At 40.1% G+C, this 16,286-nt stretch overlaps 2 protein-coding genes across 3 annotated transcripts; one reads left to right on the top strand and one right to left on the bottom strand.

Annotated features, from left to right (window-relative positions):
- The first annotated feature begins 6 nt into the window (after positions 1–6).
- zcchc17 (zinc finger, CCHC domain containing 17) lies at positions 7–4,453 on the top strand. Of its 2 annotated transcripts, none has more exons than XM_068728574.1 (7): positions 7–81; positions 1,142–1,320; positions 2,421–2,521; positions 2,658–2,749; positions 2,870–2,970; positions 3,071–3,219; positions 3,532–4,453. In XM_068728574.1, exons 2-7 carry the CDS (start codon positions 1,182–1,184, stop codon positions 3,691–3,693), a joined length of 744 nt encoding a protein of 247 aa, XP_068584675.1. In that variant the 5' UTR covers positions 7–81; positions 1,142–1,181; the 3' UTR covers positions 3,694–4,453. The 2 variants fall into 2 exon arrangements, with proteins under 2 accessions (XP_068584675.1, XP_068584674.1); XM_068728573.1 differs by having other exon boundaries at positions 14–86.
- Positions 4,454–8,341: 3,888 nt separating this feature from the next.
- On the bottom strand, positions 8,342–11,689 carry fabp3 (fatty acid binding protein 3, muscle and heart). The gene is made up of 4 exons (XM_068728497.1): positions 11,480–11,689; positions 9,920–10,092; positions 8,853–8,954; positions 8,342–8,769 (listed from the first exon to the last, which is right to left on the bottom strand). The coding sequence occupies exons 1-4, from the start codon at positions 11,562–11,564 to the stop codon at positions 8,716–8,718; spliced, it is 414 nt and encodes a 137-aa protein (XP_068584598.1). The 5' UTR covers positions 11,565–11,689; the 3' UTR covers positions 8,342–8,715.
- Between the last annotated feature and the right edge of the window lie 4,597 nt (positions 11,690–16,286).

Genomic DNA, 16,286 nt, shown 5'->3' with positions numbered 1-16,286 from the left:
GCGACTGCTCTGATTGGTCTACATGGCTTGTTGTTGAACTAATCTGCACCGGATGTAAAACTAAACCAGCGCTGCTAATACGTAAGGTGACACACTATTATATTTTTTATATTAATATTTGATCGCGCCACATGTATACTTAACGTACTGATCAGTTATCCTGTTGGTGTGTGTGTTTGTTCAGTCAACCAGGTTAGCTAGCTCAAGCCAATGCTTAAATCTAACGTTAGCTAATTTAGCTTAGCTAGCTAACATTAGCCCACAGTGCTACTATTCAAACTAACGCTGCTCTATTGCAGCATATGTAAAGTGAAGTTAGCCTACAAAAGTTGTTACCTAAGGTTCCGTTGCATACATTTCGTTGCATACTCTCTGAACCTCATACTCCTCAACTATATTGTATCCCTGAGAGAACTGAATAGCGACTAGGCGATGAAAATAGCGTTTCTCTGGAAGAGAGGGGACGTTTAATATGTCTCTAATGCAACATTACAAAGAGGGATTTCATTGTGTTAACCACTGGAAAATGTTATATTCTTAAACGTAACTTTAACTATTCTTTGTGTTGTTGAGACAACTCTAAAATATCCAACCAGTTATCTTCATTTACACCACAAAAACAAACTACTCAAAAGACAATTAATAGACAAAATTACAAAATATAACCACAAATTAGCTTTGAGACATTATTATATGTTGTTTTTTCTTTTCTTTTTTTAGCAATTTGGTTCTGGTAACTATCAATAAGAGTAAATCATAATAAAAACAACCATTTTAACCATGTAATGTGTATATGTACACTTTATTTATTTATTTATTTATTTTTGTGTGTGTGTGTGTGGGGGGGGGGGGTTAGCAGTTAATTAATACTACAGTTTATACAATTAAATCAGAAGGAATGGACTACTTAGATGCACTAAATACAGAGTTAAAGACTTTTCTTATAAACATGTTTAAAGATTGTATCCTGTCAAAATGTAAACTGTTCAGAGATTTAAATTGGACACTGATGTTATGTATGTTTTCTGTAACAATCATCTACAGCATTACCTAAAAAAAACAACTTTAAATAAAAAAACTAAAAGAAGGTTCTCTTCTATTTTTATGCTACTACAAATGATAAAATATGTCAATCTTCTAGGTCCAATCATTGATACCTGTGGTGCACTTCCGCTGAGACTATGTCTGACAGTGATGGCCATGCACAAGAGCCGTCTGGACTGGATGGTCTGCCACCAATGCATAGCATTGCCAAGGGAGAGGTGGTCTCTGTTCAGACCTACGGAGCCTTCGTCAGACTGCCAGGATACAAGAAAGAAGGTAGGAAAAAAGTAAATTTATTTCTGTAGAACGTTATTGCAAACATTTTCAAAGATCACAGGGAAAGTCAAACGAATCACAATAATATGAAGAAATAGTGCTGTCAAAGAAGGCAGAAAACACCACAAAATACAGAAAAGTAAGTAGCAGAGAGACAACACTATAAGAACTAGAACATCCCAATCTACAGTTACACAGACAATTATAATAAGACATAAAACAGGAACATGCAGTGGCAGAAAGACGCTAAGTCAACATCTGCATCCACTGCCAGTTGAAACCACTGCGTCAGAGATGGGACTTTGGCCAGAGCCAAAAGCAAATGCAGACTGAGTGCAAATAATGCAGGAACCATAGTGCCTGTGTCAGTGTATGAGAGTGCTGTCTCAGCGAGGTTTAGGAGAAGAGACCGCCAGGCATCTCCTCTACATCATGCAACTAGTGTAGGATTTCAACATTACAACAGAATTCCTTCTCTGTTTGCAAGAAGCGGCTGGATGATTATCAATTCTGCAAAGTAGCCAGCATCCTGTAATCTGTGAGCATGACACAGCATATACCAAATATACAGTGCAAGTCCATATTTTTAATATGTTGACTTATTTTATGTCAGCACAGTTTGAGTTTTGTGACTTCCTAATACAAGTTGTGCAGAAATGGTTTGTGGTTGTGAAGAAGTGGAACAGATTGATGATGGGGGATGTCATCTGTATGATCTATATTAACACCTGGGTTACTTTTTGGATAATGATTTGTCGTGGCACAATTGTCCTTGACCTGCATGTCAACCTGAATAACAGCTGCTCATTTTCACCACTGGAGGGCGAACTGAGCAAAGTTTACTGGGGTTGAAAATCAGCATCTGAGCCACGGTGTTCACAATCAGAGAGAATTCTCTTCTTCTTCTTTTTTTTCTCTTCTTTTGTTGTTTAATGTTACAAAGACAGATGGAAATAATTTACATTAGAACTGTGATGGGAGTTCAGAATGGATGTAATGTGAAAAAACGTATTTGCATGTCTTAATCATTTGAAAGCAATTTCTGCTCAGCATTTTACGTGTTGTTTTTACTTATTTACACTTTTTCCTTCCACATACAGGCCTGGTGCACGTGAGTGAGATGTCAGCCTCACGTATTGAAAGTGCCTCAGAAGTTGTCGATATGGGGGAACAGGTGTGGATTAAAGTCATTGGGAGAGAGGTAACAAAACACACACACACACACACACACACACACACACACACACACACACACACACACACACACACACACACACACACCAACCTGTGTCAGTGAAGTGAGCCGGATGACTGCACCTCTGTTTCCTGTCTCTCAGATGCGAGATGACAAGGTCAAGCTGTCCTTCTCAATGAAAGCTGTCAATCAGGGAACTGGGCAGGACTTGGATCCAAACAATGTCATGGGAGAGTAAGTGCTTCTGGATTTATTTTGTTATACATATACTCTATGTCTGTCTGTGTGTGTGTGTGTGTGTGTGTGTGTGTGTGTGTGTGTGTGTGTGAGATTATTTTCTGTGTGTGATTGCAGGCAGGATGCGAGGCGACGTAGGCAATTTAGAGATCACACAGGCAACAGGATCACACTGGAGGCCGTCCTCAACACAACATGCTCAAAGTGCGGCTGCAAGGGTACGACAACACCACGAACGAAACAAAAGTCACATCTCAAAAGAACAAAATACACAAAGACTGCATTTGTTTCCTACTTATTTCCTTTGACTCTTTTCAGGTCACTTTACAAAGGACTGTTTCTCTGCTCCCGGCTTGCAGTACGCTCTGTTACCTGATGAGGACGCTGAAGAGCCACGGCAGCAACAGCAGCAGACAACCTCAGTTGCACCACAGCAAGAGTCAGCTAAAAAGAAGAAGAAAAAGAAGGTCAGTTAATGTCTCGCATGGCTATTACTTCCCTTTTTTCCAGTCTCATCTTGTGTCTCTCGACTGAGTCATCTGAGGTAAAAGCCAGGTCTCTTCATGGTAATGCGTGTCTGTGGTTGCTTACACTGTGAGATACAAGGCGGCTTCATGAGAACTGTATGATTTGTGCTGATACAATGAAAAACAATTGTTTAGTGAGTGTGTTTTTTTGAGGTATAAAAACTCTACTCTGCTCCCTACACATTTCTGCATTGCCAAGTTCCTTTTTACTGCTGCACAAACACAAATCTTCATCTTGTGTGTTTCCTGCAGGAGAAGAAAATGAAGAAGAAGAGGGAGAGGAAGGAGTCGGAGAGCGGCAGCAGCAGCAGCGGCGAATGCAAAACCAAGAAGAGGCGCCACGAGCACACTCACGATAAAGAGGACAAAAAGAAGAAGAAACATAAGAAACACAGATCACACAAACACAGCTGAGCCACACAACTCAAACACACATCTTAAGTCACACAAACTGCAGCTATCAGACAGACGCGGGGGGTGGGGGGGGGTGAGTAACAACAGACGGAGTGACAGACTTCCAGCTGTGAATCCTTTTAATAATCTCTCCCAACGACAGCTCATTATAGAAACCGTCATTCATTTGAGTGAAGGAAAGTTTTCCTCACTGTCTCGTCATGTTATTTGGAAGCACATTCAGACTTCCTGTCAAGTTTAAAGAATTAAAATATGTCAAGAGGAAAAGTGCTGCTAATGCAAAAATCAGGTGACAAGCCCCACTTGTCCTAAAGTAACCTCAGAGGGAGGAGTTCACACATCATATGTAACCGTTATGGCAACAAGTGGATACCCCTCTTGGAACCCAGATATTGTTTACAGCTATCAGGTTTCATCACGCATTCATTAAAAAGACAATAAAGCTGAATCTTGTGGGGTCTAACATGAAAATCCTTCCAATAAGCCACATAGAGAAAGCTACACACACACACACACACACACACACACACACATAGGAAGTAGTAGAGACATACAGGACGTGTAATGCAGCACAAGTGAGCATGACGGGAAGCTCATGCTGTGATGATATCCTGAGGTTGTCTGCAGCTTATTGTCCGTTTGTGTGTACGTCAACATGTGTGTTTGTGTATCTTTGGCTCCAGGACATTACACACAACCCTCCTTCCTGCATGTCAACTGTTGACTCCATTAAAGGTGTTTTTATTTGTGAACATAAAAATAGTCTCTTGATGTTTTTGTTCTTGGACCTTGAACTCATAATGTTGCAGCTAGAGTAAGTCCACAGGGGACAAACACACACACTCACAAACATCAGAATTTCTCATGTTGGGTCTGGTCCACCCTGGGGTCATTCAACGGTAACGTGTGCCAGAATAGGACTGAGCTGAGGCATTTACACAACAGGTCATGTCCCATTAGGTCAGAGTTGCAAAAAGTTGACAAAGAGGCTTTTTTTTTTTTTTTTTTTTTTTTTTTTGCCCCTGTCAAGTAAGGCGAGATAAAGTGAAGTTGATGAATCAGCATCTTGTTTCTTTTGTGCTGTTTTGACCTCAAAGCTCCCACTTGTAGGATTGTGGATAGATTGTTTCCAGCTGCAGTGACATGTCACTACAACTCTCTCTTGGCAGCGACTACAGTTCATTGGTTAGTGTCCAGACGTTTTCTTACACTCTCCTTTCTCTTGTTTGCACCAGACAAATTTAATATTGTGTTGCGTTGAACATAATTTGAATACAACTGTAACAATCAGTCAACACAAAAAGTTCAAAAGTAGAATCTACTCAACATATTTGTTCAACTTGTGTTACAATCTTTGATTTGGGGGATGTGGAGGGTTCTTTTCACAATCCTTAAATTATGACATTTCTGCTTCTATAAGGGAATAACTAATTTATCTTGTTAATCTTTGTACATTATGTTGATGTGTTTGGAAATGAAAACCTAGACAAGAGAATTGTCAACCTGGTTTATAAAATCACACTTTTTAAATTGATAAAATTGTAATGTATGCTTGGTGATTTGAATGTTTTACTTCCTCAGTGAATTATACCTTCAATTCATTGCCGCCTAAATGTATTAATTTGTTAAACGTCCCTGGTATCCAATCAGAACATGTTAAACATGGAGCAACATATTAATCCTGCACACTCGCATAACGGGAAGAAGGTTCGGCTAAAAGCTCAGGAAAACCATTTTTACTAAAACAACTCCAACACCAAGCAGCTAAATTAGCACACTGCTGAAACATGCTCTCGGTGCATGCGCCTATATTAATGCGATGCTATGTTGCTACTTCATGCTAATGCTAGCCACACAAACCACATGATATTATGAAAACTGAGACTCAATAGATTCCAACGGTTTTGAAGTTTTAAGTCACTCTACGACCAAACTCACTGAACCAGCAGCCGAAGAAGCAATAACCATAAATTGTGTGTTACCTTTTGTTGTTTTGTGATTAAAAGTTGTGCTCCAGGGTATATCAATGCTGCTAATTCCTAAGCTTTACATGCAAAAACCCAGTCTATGTCTCCGTTTAGTGGATGAAACGCGTTACAACATCAATTATACATGCATTGAGCTTGAATACATTCCAAAGTAGTCCACATAGACCAGGCATAGAGATGCATAGAGGTCTGATTTTTTTTTTTTTAAATGAAGCTGAAAAAAATATATGATATATATATAGTGACATCAAAATTATTACCTGACAATATTTCAAATGGCACCGACTGTAACTAAACGTACCCAAATGGCCAATTTGAAGATTCTGCCTTAACATGCCTCTACTAAAACCTCTCCAACTTTGTTCTGGTTCACTTTAGTAGCATCACTCGGTTTTGGGCTGCAACTGCCTCATTCCAAACAGATATTCACTCTAAAAGTGTACTGTTTTAAAATAAATGTTTAACTTATTCTGTGTTTCATCTTAATTTACATAGTAACATATATATACTGATGCTTACACATCTGCAGAAATCTCACAAATGTTACCTTTCTTATGATACCAAGATTATTCATATAGACCTTGTAGTTGCAGAGATATTCTCATTTTGTTTTGGGTGGTGCAGCCAGAGGCCTGCGGGTTTTCAGGGGTTAGGAGGTTAATGGAGTTTGACAAAAAACAAGACATTCTTCAGTCCTTCTATAGCAGCTCTGTGAGGCTGTGCTAAATGCTAATAGTAGCATGTCACTATGCTAAAGTTTACCCTGTCCACCATGTAAACATGCTAACATTTTCTAATTTCCCACCATCCTGGTTTATATGTCAAATAGAATTGTTTGAATATTTATTTTTGATTACCAAACCCACAATCTTTTTCAGATTCAGACAAAAATGTCTTCTCCTTGGATGATCTTCAGTGCATCCTGAACACTGTATCGTTCATTCTAGACAACACTGCAAAATAATAATGAAATGACTTTAAAATAAAACCAACATAGGATAGTTAAATCTTGCTTGTTTGTGTTTTATTTACTGATATGTACATTTTTCTTTCAGAATTTCATTTGACTAATAATGTAATCATTTTTTTTGTTTAAATGTCTTTTGAATTCAACAACAGAATACATTTTAATTAAAAATAATTGAATCAGCTAAATCAACTAAGCAGCTCATTACTATTTTTCTTATTGTGACAAATACGTCACATTGTTTTTAACCCCGATGTGGCATATCTGTCACAACTATAGTTTTATAAGTTTTTACTTTTTAGACATAAATTAGTTTGATAAATATGGTCAGAACAGTTTAGTTGTAATGTAGGACATGATATCAAAGCACTAGAATTGTTAAATGTGTTGAAACTTACCTTTAACAACAAAAACAAGCTTTTTGAAATTAGCTAGTTCTGCCAAATGTGCTGACCAGCCAGGCAGCCATTTTGGAAGTGATGTCATTGGTACACAAATGAATTCACTGTCACATGACCTCACCAGGATGTTCAGTATGTGTCACTTCAAGAGTTAAAATCAAGGATAAAACTGTAGAAGGAACTATCCAGGATATTTAAAGTGTCTGTGACCACTGTGTCACCATGGGTCCTTATGGGGTAAATTTCAACAGTTTTCAACCCATCAAATGGCCTTAAGTACCGTCTCATAGTATTTCATTAGATGGAAAGGCCTTCATGGAAATGTTTGATAGTATTTATAAGCAGTGAAAATACAATGTCTGTGCTGGATCTGTGGCTGCAGGTGTGAATCCATTCAATACATCGTAATACGAGCATTTTCAATGTTACGGTTTGGTCTTTTAACCCTTTATCCATTACTTTTAGCTATGTACATGTAACTTTTCTGCTCTGTTGCTTTTTGTATTTACTTTCTTCCCAAACACAAATCTGTGGATATAGTTAAAGTATATTTTGTATATGATACAAGAAGGCTGTACTCAAATCTCTATCTTTGCATTGTGTCTGGGCCATCCTTTCTTTTCTTCCACTTCAGGGTAACTAACGGAGTCGGAGACAGAATGAGACGTGGATCATCCTGGGCCCTTTCACCCTGCCTCTAGTTGGCAGTCAGTCACTAACACATGACATCAATCTACTGTGGAAGAGAATGATCCAAATTTAGAAAGCACACCTACATGCTTTTACTAAATGTTCCCCTCACCAAGCCAGGGCAAGATACACACTTTGATGTACACACACAGAAGCTGTTGAAGAGCTATAATTAACTGAGTCTGTGTAAAACTTGTTGGGATGGAAACTCTGGACACATTCTTTGGACATACTTGAATTTGTACTGTGAATACTGAACTCTTTAGCCCTGTTGTTTTCTTTGAGACAGATAGCTTGGACTGGAGTACTTTAAGGCCTTCCACACTCAGAAAGTTCAGCTCTGAATTCCCGACTCTTAGCTTCGGCATGCAGCCTTGGGCTGAAGCTCCCTGACTGAAACTTTACATTATCATCTACTGATCTTGAATAAATAACACTTTATTAATAATAATTATAGAATAAATGAGTATAATGTAAAATGTTCTAGGTTATGTGCTACTTTCGATCCCAGTTGAGCAAACTTCCTGCACCTGGACCTACCAACTGCCTGGTAGTGACACTCAATACCGCAAGAAAAAAATCATTTTACATAGTTTTACCAGTTGGTTCAACAGTGTAGACACTTTTATTTTTTTCAGGCCTCAGTAGGCAAGCTTTCAAATTCAAACACTTTTCATCTTTATCATAGGCACCGTGCATAACACATTTTCAAAAAAACAACAATGCTGGACTGGATTTTTAGAGAAAAAAACCCCCCCAACAACAAATCATTGGAATTTATTCAGTGTCTCTTACAGAAGGAGGAACAACAGCACAAAGAAAAGGGAGGTCACAGTCATCAGTAAAGTTAATACTGAGCGTACAGTATGAAACTACATTGAGGGGAATCTGCAGTAGCCATTCAAAGGGTTTGCTTGGCAAGGTGGTGTTAAGGAGTTTGGGGGTGCAGGGCTTCAGATGATGCTGGACGGAGGGTTCACTCTGCTTTCACGTAGTGACGTGTGGAAACGACGTCGTCCATCGTAAGTGTCTGTGATGGAGAGAGGAAGGCAGTTAATATACAAGTTGAAACACACATATTGTACAGTGTAACCATTGTGTGAGAACACTGACCAGTGTGAGGGCGTTTCCGTTGACGCTCCTGACCAGACTGGTCTCTTTGCCGTCCCACTTCTGTACGTGCACCAACTTCCCATCGTCTACTGTTACAAGGGACTGCAGACAAACAGAGGGAGCTTATTACACCCAAGTGTGCATACAAAATCATATTAATCATGAATGAATGTTTGGTCCACTGAATGTAACTAAGTTCATTTATTTATATACGATTTTGACAATTTTTTGACAATTTTCTTTGCTTGAGTGTTTCACTGCAAATGCTGAATTTTTTAACTTCACTATATTTAATTGACAGCTATATCTTGCCTAACTGCAGATTGCATTTTCACATGCAAAACCTGTTATGGTCTTATAAAATATTGTCGATGGCTTCATATTATACTACTAAACACTATATAAAGTAGTTCAAAATAGCTCCGCATAGACCAGCTACAACAACAAAAAATACTACTTATTGAGCTAATACATTTAACATAATAACTTTCAATTTATACAACCATAAATTATGTTTTATCTTTGCTGTTCAGTGATCGTATGTTGTGTTCGAGGACATGACACCTAGCAAAATGTCTTCTTAAAGCTATTTTTACTGTTTTTTTCTGCCTATTTTGTGTCTTAAGAGTTCTTCTGAATCAGACTGAGAAGTTATTTGAATCAGAATGAGCCACACATACGGTTGTTTCCAGTCTGTAGCTTATCTCAGACAAGCAAAGCTTTATCTGCTCTCTTTCTCTTCTCTGCACAAATAGTTAAAACATGGCAGGCTTTCCATCCCTCTGGCGCTTTAAACTCTATTCCTCTGTACCTGTACACCACAGTTAAGTCCCATCTACCCTGTAAATTAGAATAAAGTATGGCTGCTGAACATTAGGTCTCATTTCATAGTTGTAAGTTAAGACCAGTACATGTTCTCTTCACCTCTCACCCCTGACCCATATCCTGCTGTTCACATTCAAAGCCATCAATCATACCCATGACTGTAATAATCACTGTCGTAGACGTGAGCATTTTTAGATGTTTTAGCCACTTAAATATTCTTCATCAAAGATCACACCTCTCACCTTAACTTTCCTGTCGTCAGCGGTGGTCTCGTCAAACTCCTCACCCAGCTTGAAGGAGACCTCTGTGTTCTTGAGGGAGCTTTGGGTCTTCACCGTCACCTTGTCACCATCCACTGAGATGATGGTGGTGGGCTTGGTCATGTTTCCCACCTGACGTGTAGCAAAGCCCACACCTGTAGAAAACACACGGGTAATATAATGTTTTGGGGACAGACATAGTATAGAAGACATTGTTGCCTTGATGCATACATAAAAAAAAAAAAGGTAAAGCTCAACCAATGAACAGATCAAACAAACTAACAATGTTTTGACCTGTCAAATGAATACTTTCTATTAATATATAAGGTAAATGTCTCCATAATTATTACTAGCAGAGTGAGAATATTAAGGACCATATTATATTTGTTTAAAAAGTAGCCATGCACATGTCCTTTGGGTCTCCTTCAGCCCGACACACTCTCTAATCTCTATTTGTCTGCTGTCCAAATTTGCAGCATGTTCTTCAAACACGGCATGGTCCCGCTGACCTGAATGCCTGTCTGGACATGTGTGTGTGCGCAAATGTTTACTGGCTTTTAGGGGGTGTGTGTGTGAGAGAGTTCATTGCATTGAGTAATAGTGACACACCCTTATCTACTAAAGGCTGACGTTTCGGTTCATATGCAAGCGCTAAAGCAGCTACTTTCCCACAATCAATACAAAAAGTCACTTTGTGTGTGTGTGTGTGTGTGTGTGTGTGTGTGTGTGTGTGTGTGTGTGTGTGTGTATAGACGCTTCATTGATCAAGAGGATTGGGGTTAGAGGTTGAAGGGGCTCTATGGTGACCGAGCAGACAGGTCAGTCTGCTCTCACACACAACCTCACAAAGTCAAACAGTTTAGGGTCATTCTTCAGGGTTGTAAAAGTCCAAGCACCTGCCCCCATCATACACACGCACACACACTAAACTATGTGTGTGTGTGTGTGTGTGTGTGTGTGTGTGTGTGTGTGTGTGTGTGTGTGTGTGATATTTGAAGCCCAGCTACATTGTCGCTCCTCTGCATCGGGAACATCTTAATATTCAACTCCTCCCATGGCCTCAAACAATGAACAGCCTTCAGCGGAGGTCACCCACATTATGCTCAAGTGTGTGAATGCCAGTTTGTTGCCATTCAGAGTTTCTCACAGAGGAGTGTTTTTTCTCCACTATGAAAAAAAAGCCCCTCCCTCATTCCCAGTACTTATACCATGCGGTCAGCCACTCTCTTGTTTTTCCTCCCCCTCTGGTTCCCATCCTCTCCTGTTTTCTCTCTCCCTCTCTTCTCTTTCCACTCTTGTTCCTCATCTATTTTCTCCATCTTGGTTCCTCCCTTATTTACCCCTCCATTGTCTCCCTTCGTCTTCTTTGCTTTTCCCACAGCAAAGCATTAACATCTGCTTAAACAGGTTAAACACAAACACACCCTTAACGCATTCATCTTTCCTCAGCCCTCATTTCCACATGTGCTCACATGCAGCACCACATCCTCTCCTTGCTTCTCACACATGCGCACACGCTCGCATGATCATACGAAAACTCACCCAGCTTCTTCATGTACTCATCAAATTTCACGCTCTCCTTGAGGTTCCATATGCCACTGAAAGCGTTGACCTTTTCTGCAGCCATGTTGAAGAATGAGGGTGTGCGCGCGTGTGGGTGAGTGCGAGAGAGAAAGGGTGTGTGAGGCGGCGAAACGAGGGAGCCAGAGAATGAGAGGAGAGGTAGAGAGCGCAGTCAGCACCACAAGCTGTGCTGCAATCCTACTGGCTGGATTTATACCGGCTGTTCATGATGTCACCACGCTGTGCAGAGAGCGCAGGGGGAGGAGGGAGTTGCGGGGGATGGAGACAAAGAGAGAAAGAGAATGAGTGTGTGATATTCTTGTTTTTGCTAAAATGGCTACCTTGCAAATAATGTATACTTGAATGTGAATTATGTAACTGACTATATAGTACTTATAGCAGAGTGTAGTATTCTCCTACATTCCAAATGATCTGCATTGTAAATGTTGTACAACATGCCCGTGGCAACACTGTACATATTTATGGACAAGCCAACAAAGACAATTGACATTTTTTAACATCTGAGGAAGTGTAAGAGAGGGAGGATCAGTGAGAGCAACAGGGCCACCATAAAAACACCCAAGCTCAAGAGAATAAAAGGTGGTGTCTAGAGAGGGGGAGGATGAGGAGGAGGAGGAGGAGGAGGAGGGGGGGTTGATGAACAAGCCCGAAAAACAGATTTAGCCTGAGGGGAGGAGGGTGATTGGTTTTTTTTGGAGGGGGGTTTAAGATTGAAAAGAATATCATGACAGTCCTCACTGCCCCCTCTTCATGCTTCACTACTTTTCTCCTCTGTGGCTCCTCCTCCTCAGGTTTACCACCTGCTTTTGTTCGTGTTTGCCTTTTACTGACCTCTGTCTGGCCCGCCAGAGCACAGTGGGTGACAAGCACTGTGTGTGTGTGTGTGTGTGTGTGTGTGTGTGTGTGTGTGTGTGTGTGTGTGTGTGTGTGTGTGTGTGTGTATGTGTGTGTGTGTGTGTAAACACAAACTTCCACGTGATGGCAGAGTGAGCCATAGTCAGGAGTGTCAAGATAAAGGTGTTGGAAGGTTGGTTCATTACTACAGTGCCTATTTTAACAAACACACACACACACACACACACACACACACACACACACACACACACACACACACAGTTGTGTTTTCAAGGGTTTTGGGGACTTTACACTACATTTACCACCCTACCAGCTTAATCCTAACCCTAACCTAAAGTTAAAGCTAAACCTAAATCTAACCTTACCCAGCGATAAACCAAGTCTTCACCCTAAAGTGTAATGATTGACGTTATGGGGACGTCCCCATTTTGTTCCTAAAAGAAATGTCCACGATGTGACTGTGAAATCAGAATGATGTCCTCACAAGATGAATAAAACACACACGCAGACAAATACAACTTTTTTGTTGTGTAGGATGACATTGTACTGAGTTACATTGATTTCTTTACCTAAAAACCAAAAAGACTAAATCTGGTGAGTTCTATAATTTGTATAAGTTATTAACAAATCCCATGAAAATACCAAAACTAACAATGGATTTATTTCAAATAAATGTCATTTGTGTAGCTTATTCCTCTGTGCCATATAAATGTATAATATCAAATATTTAATATCAAATGAGCCCATCCAGGTGCAGAAAACACTCCGGTTTGATTGACATTATTACTTTTTAAAAACGTATTATTACTCTATATAAGGACCCTCATTGGGATATTGCATTCCCCAGGAAGTACGACTTTTACTTTTCTTGCAGAGATTAGAAGATTGATACTACTCTCATGTCTGTACCGTAAATATGAAGCCACAGCCAGCAGCATAAAGACTTGGAAGAGAAGGATACGTCAAACTATTCCTTTAAAACTAATTCTAAAGCCCTAAAGTCAAGCCCCATCAAAAAGAGCCTTTTGAATAAGAGAGGACAGGCAAACACAGCCAGAGATTTCCTCACTACCAAGGGTTAAATTCCAATCAGTCCTTACGCACACACACACACACACACACACACACACACACACACACACACACACACACACACAAACACACACAGCATTGATTGAAGTACAAATGTCAACTTATCGGTCCATGTCTCTGATGAAATCCCCCCATCTGCAAATGGTCAGATGATCTGGAAATTGTGTAATAACAGACACACATTGAAACTAACACCCTGTCCCACCACACACACACAGACACACACACACACACACACACACACACACACACTTTCTTTGAAAAAGCAGGGATTGAGGGAAAAATAAGTCAATAGGGAATACTGTTACACTACATCCCACAGTTTCACACACCCTGTCCCACTGCCCTTTTCCTCCAGTTGCCTCCCTTCTCTCTTGTCTATTGGCATATCTAAACTGACACATGTGTGTGTGACAAATCTGTGGCGTGCATGTGTCTGACATTTGACATAAACAGGTGTGAGAGAGACAAGGAGAGAGAGGGGGGGAAAGGGAGAGAGAGGAGGTGAAAGGTCGAAATTTTTTAGCTCCGGCCTAAAATACGTTCACATGGCTATCAGTGGGCGTGCAAGTGAGTTTGAACATGTGTGTGTTTGATCTTACGCAATCCTATGATGAAGGGTTCTAGGAGGCCTCTGTGGTCATAACTAACATTGAGTTGGATTTTTAGTCCCTGAAGTTTACGTCAGGAGATTACTAAAGGCTTCTAACACATGCATGGTGAAAGCTTTAGCTCGGCTGGATATAACCATGCACTCTAATGCTAAATAAGCTCTATCCATCACATGAGTGATGATCACATTTGTATTAGCAATCACATTAGCAGCATCTTTATCCTGTTTGTGCAGAATCTTCTATTGATTACACTTGTCTGATCAATCTTGTCTAACATGACCAATCAATCAGGCTAGACTGCTGTTGAGGTTGTTGACACCCTACTGTCCAGAGATACCCTGCATTGCTTGTGTTTGCCCTTAACACACACTACTCTATCCAAGCAGGCATCTGTGAGAGTATCTGAGTGTGTGTGACTAAACTATACATTGAGCTGACGTCAGCAGAAAGCTGTTCTAGGCCTGGAACAGGGTTAAATCCTCCACCAGCTAAAGGAAGAGTTGGAGCGCCATAAACCGAGGAATGTTGATGCTTCTTCCAGCTTTTTTCGCAGCTTTCCTGTGCATCTGTGTGTGACTGTGAGAATAATATAACTAGAAAAACATCTGGACATGTCACTCCCTTCTCTAACACACACTTATTTGTTCAATTAGTCGTTCTAGCCTCTCCCTGAGCTTCTCTGGCTGCAACCATTTTCACTCCCTTGTCCAACAGAGCTTAAGTGACAAGTTAAAAAAAGGTAATTACATGAATGTATCAGCAAAAGTCTGAATTAGAATTAAAAAGTGATGGATGATGGGCCATTCTGCAAATATAAGTACTTTTACTTTTGGTGATGTGATGCTGGTACTTACCAACAAGGGGGATTTACGACATGTTAACCCTTGTGCCTCATAAGAAATGGTATACCGTTTATTGTGGTTGCAGTTGTTCGTTGACACGCACACACCGAACAACTGCAGTGTGGAGTTTATGTACGTGTGTGTTTTGTGTTACCTCACAGATGGGCCTGAGATTGCATTCCTTGACTTCTTCTGTAAATCCTATGGTGAGCCAGCAACAAGTAAAAAAAAAAGTAAAAAACAAACAGATAGATTTATTCAAGTACGCCACATTTACTCAGATTCCCTTCCCTCTTTTTTGGAATGTCTATGGTGTACATAAAGTTGTCAGGATCAAACCTTTATCATAATACTGCATGCCACTAAGGAATTTTACAACATAATCTCAGAATATAAACCAACTGTAATAAAAAGATAAATTGACTTATGTTTATAGGTGGGTACTTCTTCCAGTGAATCCCTTTCCCCGGCCTTAAAGCGACTGCTCTCTGGCTGCTGGGACTCACAGGAGGAACACTTGCCTCCTCTGCTGGTCAGACACTAGTAGTGCATTATTAGCATATTGCCTCCAGTAGTACAGGACCCTGACAGATCTGGCAGTTCTGGGCAAGATATTGCAACCTTGAAATTACCTCCACTCATAAAATTTTAACTAAAATATTATTTAGACAGAGAAACATTAGTGCTGTAAAATTACAAAATGACGCTGTCGTAGTCAAGTCAGTAGACCTTAGTTGCATGTCATCACCATTCTCTCTCCCCTTGTTTTCTCTCCTCTAAAATAAAGATGTAGTAAATGCCCCAGAATACTTAAAGAACACCTCAAGCTATAAGGGGAAAATAAATGAAGGTTATGGATTGACACTATTCAGCACCTGTACTTTTGAGACAGCAAAAGTGAGTCCAGGATAAGAAGCCGGAATAAGAGTTGTTGCTTCCTGATCCAATATTAACAGTATCCTTGGAGACAGAGCCGTGGGGGGGCAGTGCATTGAAAAATCAACCGGACACTGTGTGTGTGTGTGTGTGTGTGTGTGTGTGTGTGTGTGTGTGTGTGAGGCAGAGTATTGGATTCCATCAGAGAAACTATGGTAACTGCCCCTATGACTGGCAGTTCCTCTCCCCCCTCTGTCAGTGTGATTTTACACCATAACCTTCTTCCAGTCATTGGGATACAAAAGGTTTTGTCTGATACTTGTTTTTTTTTATCCTTCACTAACTCTCCAGATGACACAGAAACACGTTTTAAAAAGGAGAGTATTTACAAATGAGGACATAGCAATGAAGTTGTGTCCTCGCTGTTTCTATAAATTTGGAGGTTGTGAGGAGTTTACTTTATAAAATGCACATTAATAATAGGCT

The sequence above is a fragment of the Cebidichthys violaceus genome, unplaced genomic scaffold, assembly GCF_023349555.1.
Source record: "Cebidichthys violaceus isolate CVI_PGR_0920_01 unplaced genomic scaffold, fCebVio1.0.p SCAF_42, whole genome shotgun sequence".
Lineage (NCBI taxonomy): Eukaryota > Metazoa > Chordata > Actinopteri > Perciformes > Stichaeidae > Cebidichthys > Cebidichthys violaceus.
The sequence above is the reverse complement of the archived record's forward strand: the minus strand, read 5'-3'. Positions and strand labels throughout refer to the sequence as shown.

Coding starts and splice junctions, on each gene's coding strand:
- zcchc17 (XM_068728574.1), top strand. CDS start 1,182: ATGTCTGACAGTGATGGCCATGCACAAGAGCCGTCTGGACTGGATGGT. Junction 2,522..2,657: donor TTAAAGTCATTGGGAGAGAG/GTAACAAAACAC, acceptor CCTGTCTCTCAG/ATGCGAGATGACAAGGTCAA. Junction 2,750..2,869: donor CCAAACAATGTCATGGGAGA/GTAAGTGCTTCT, acceptor GTGTGATTGCAG/GCAGGATGCGAGGCGACGTA.
- fabp3 (XM_068728497.1), bottom strand. CDS start 11,564: ATGGCTGCAGAAAAGGTCAACGCTTTCAGTGGCATATGGAACCTCAAG. Junction 10,093..11,479: donor TGAGTACATGAAGAAGCTGG/GTGAGTTTTCGT, acceptor TGTTTTCTACAG/GTGTGGGCTTTGCTACACGT. Junction 8,770..8,852: donor ACGGAAACGCCCTCACACTG/GTCAGTGTTCTC, acceptor TCTCCATCACAG/ACACTTACGATGGACGACGT.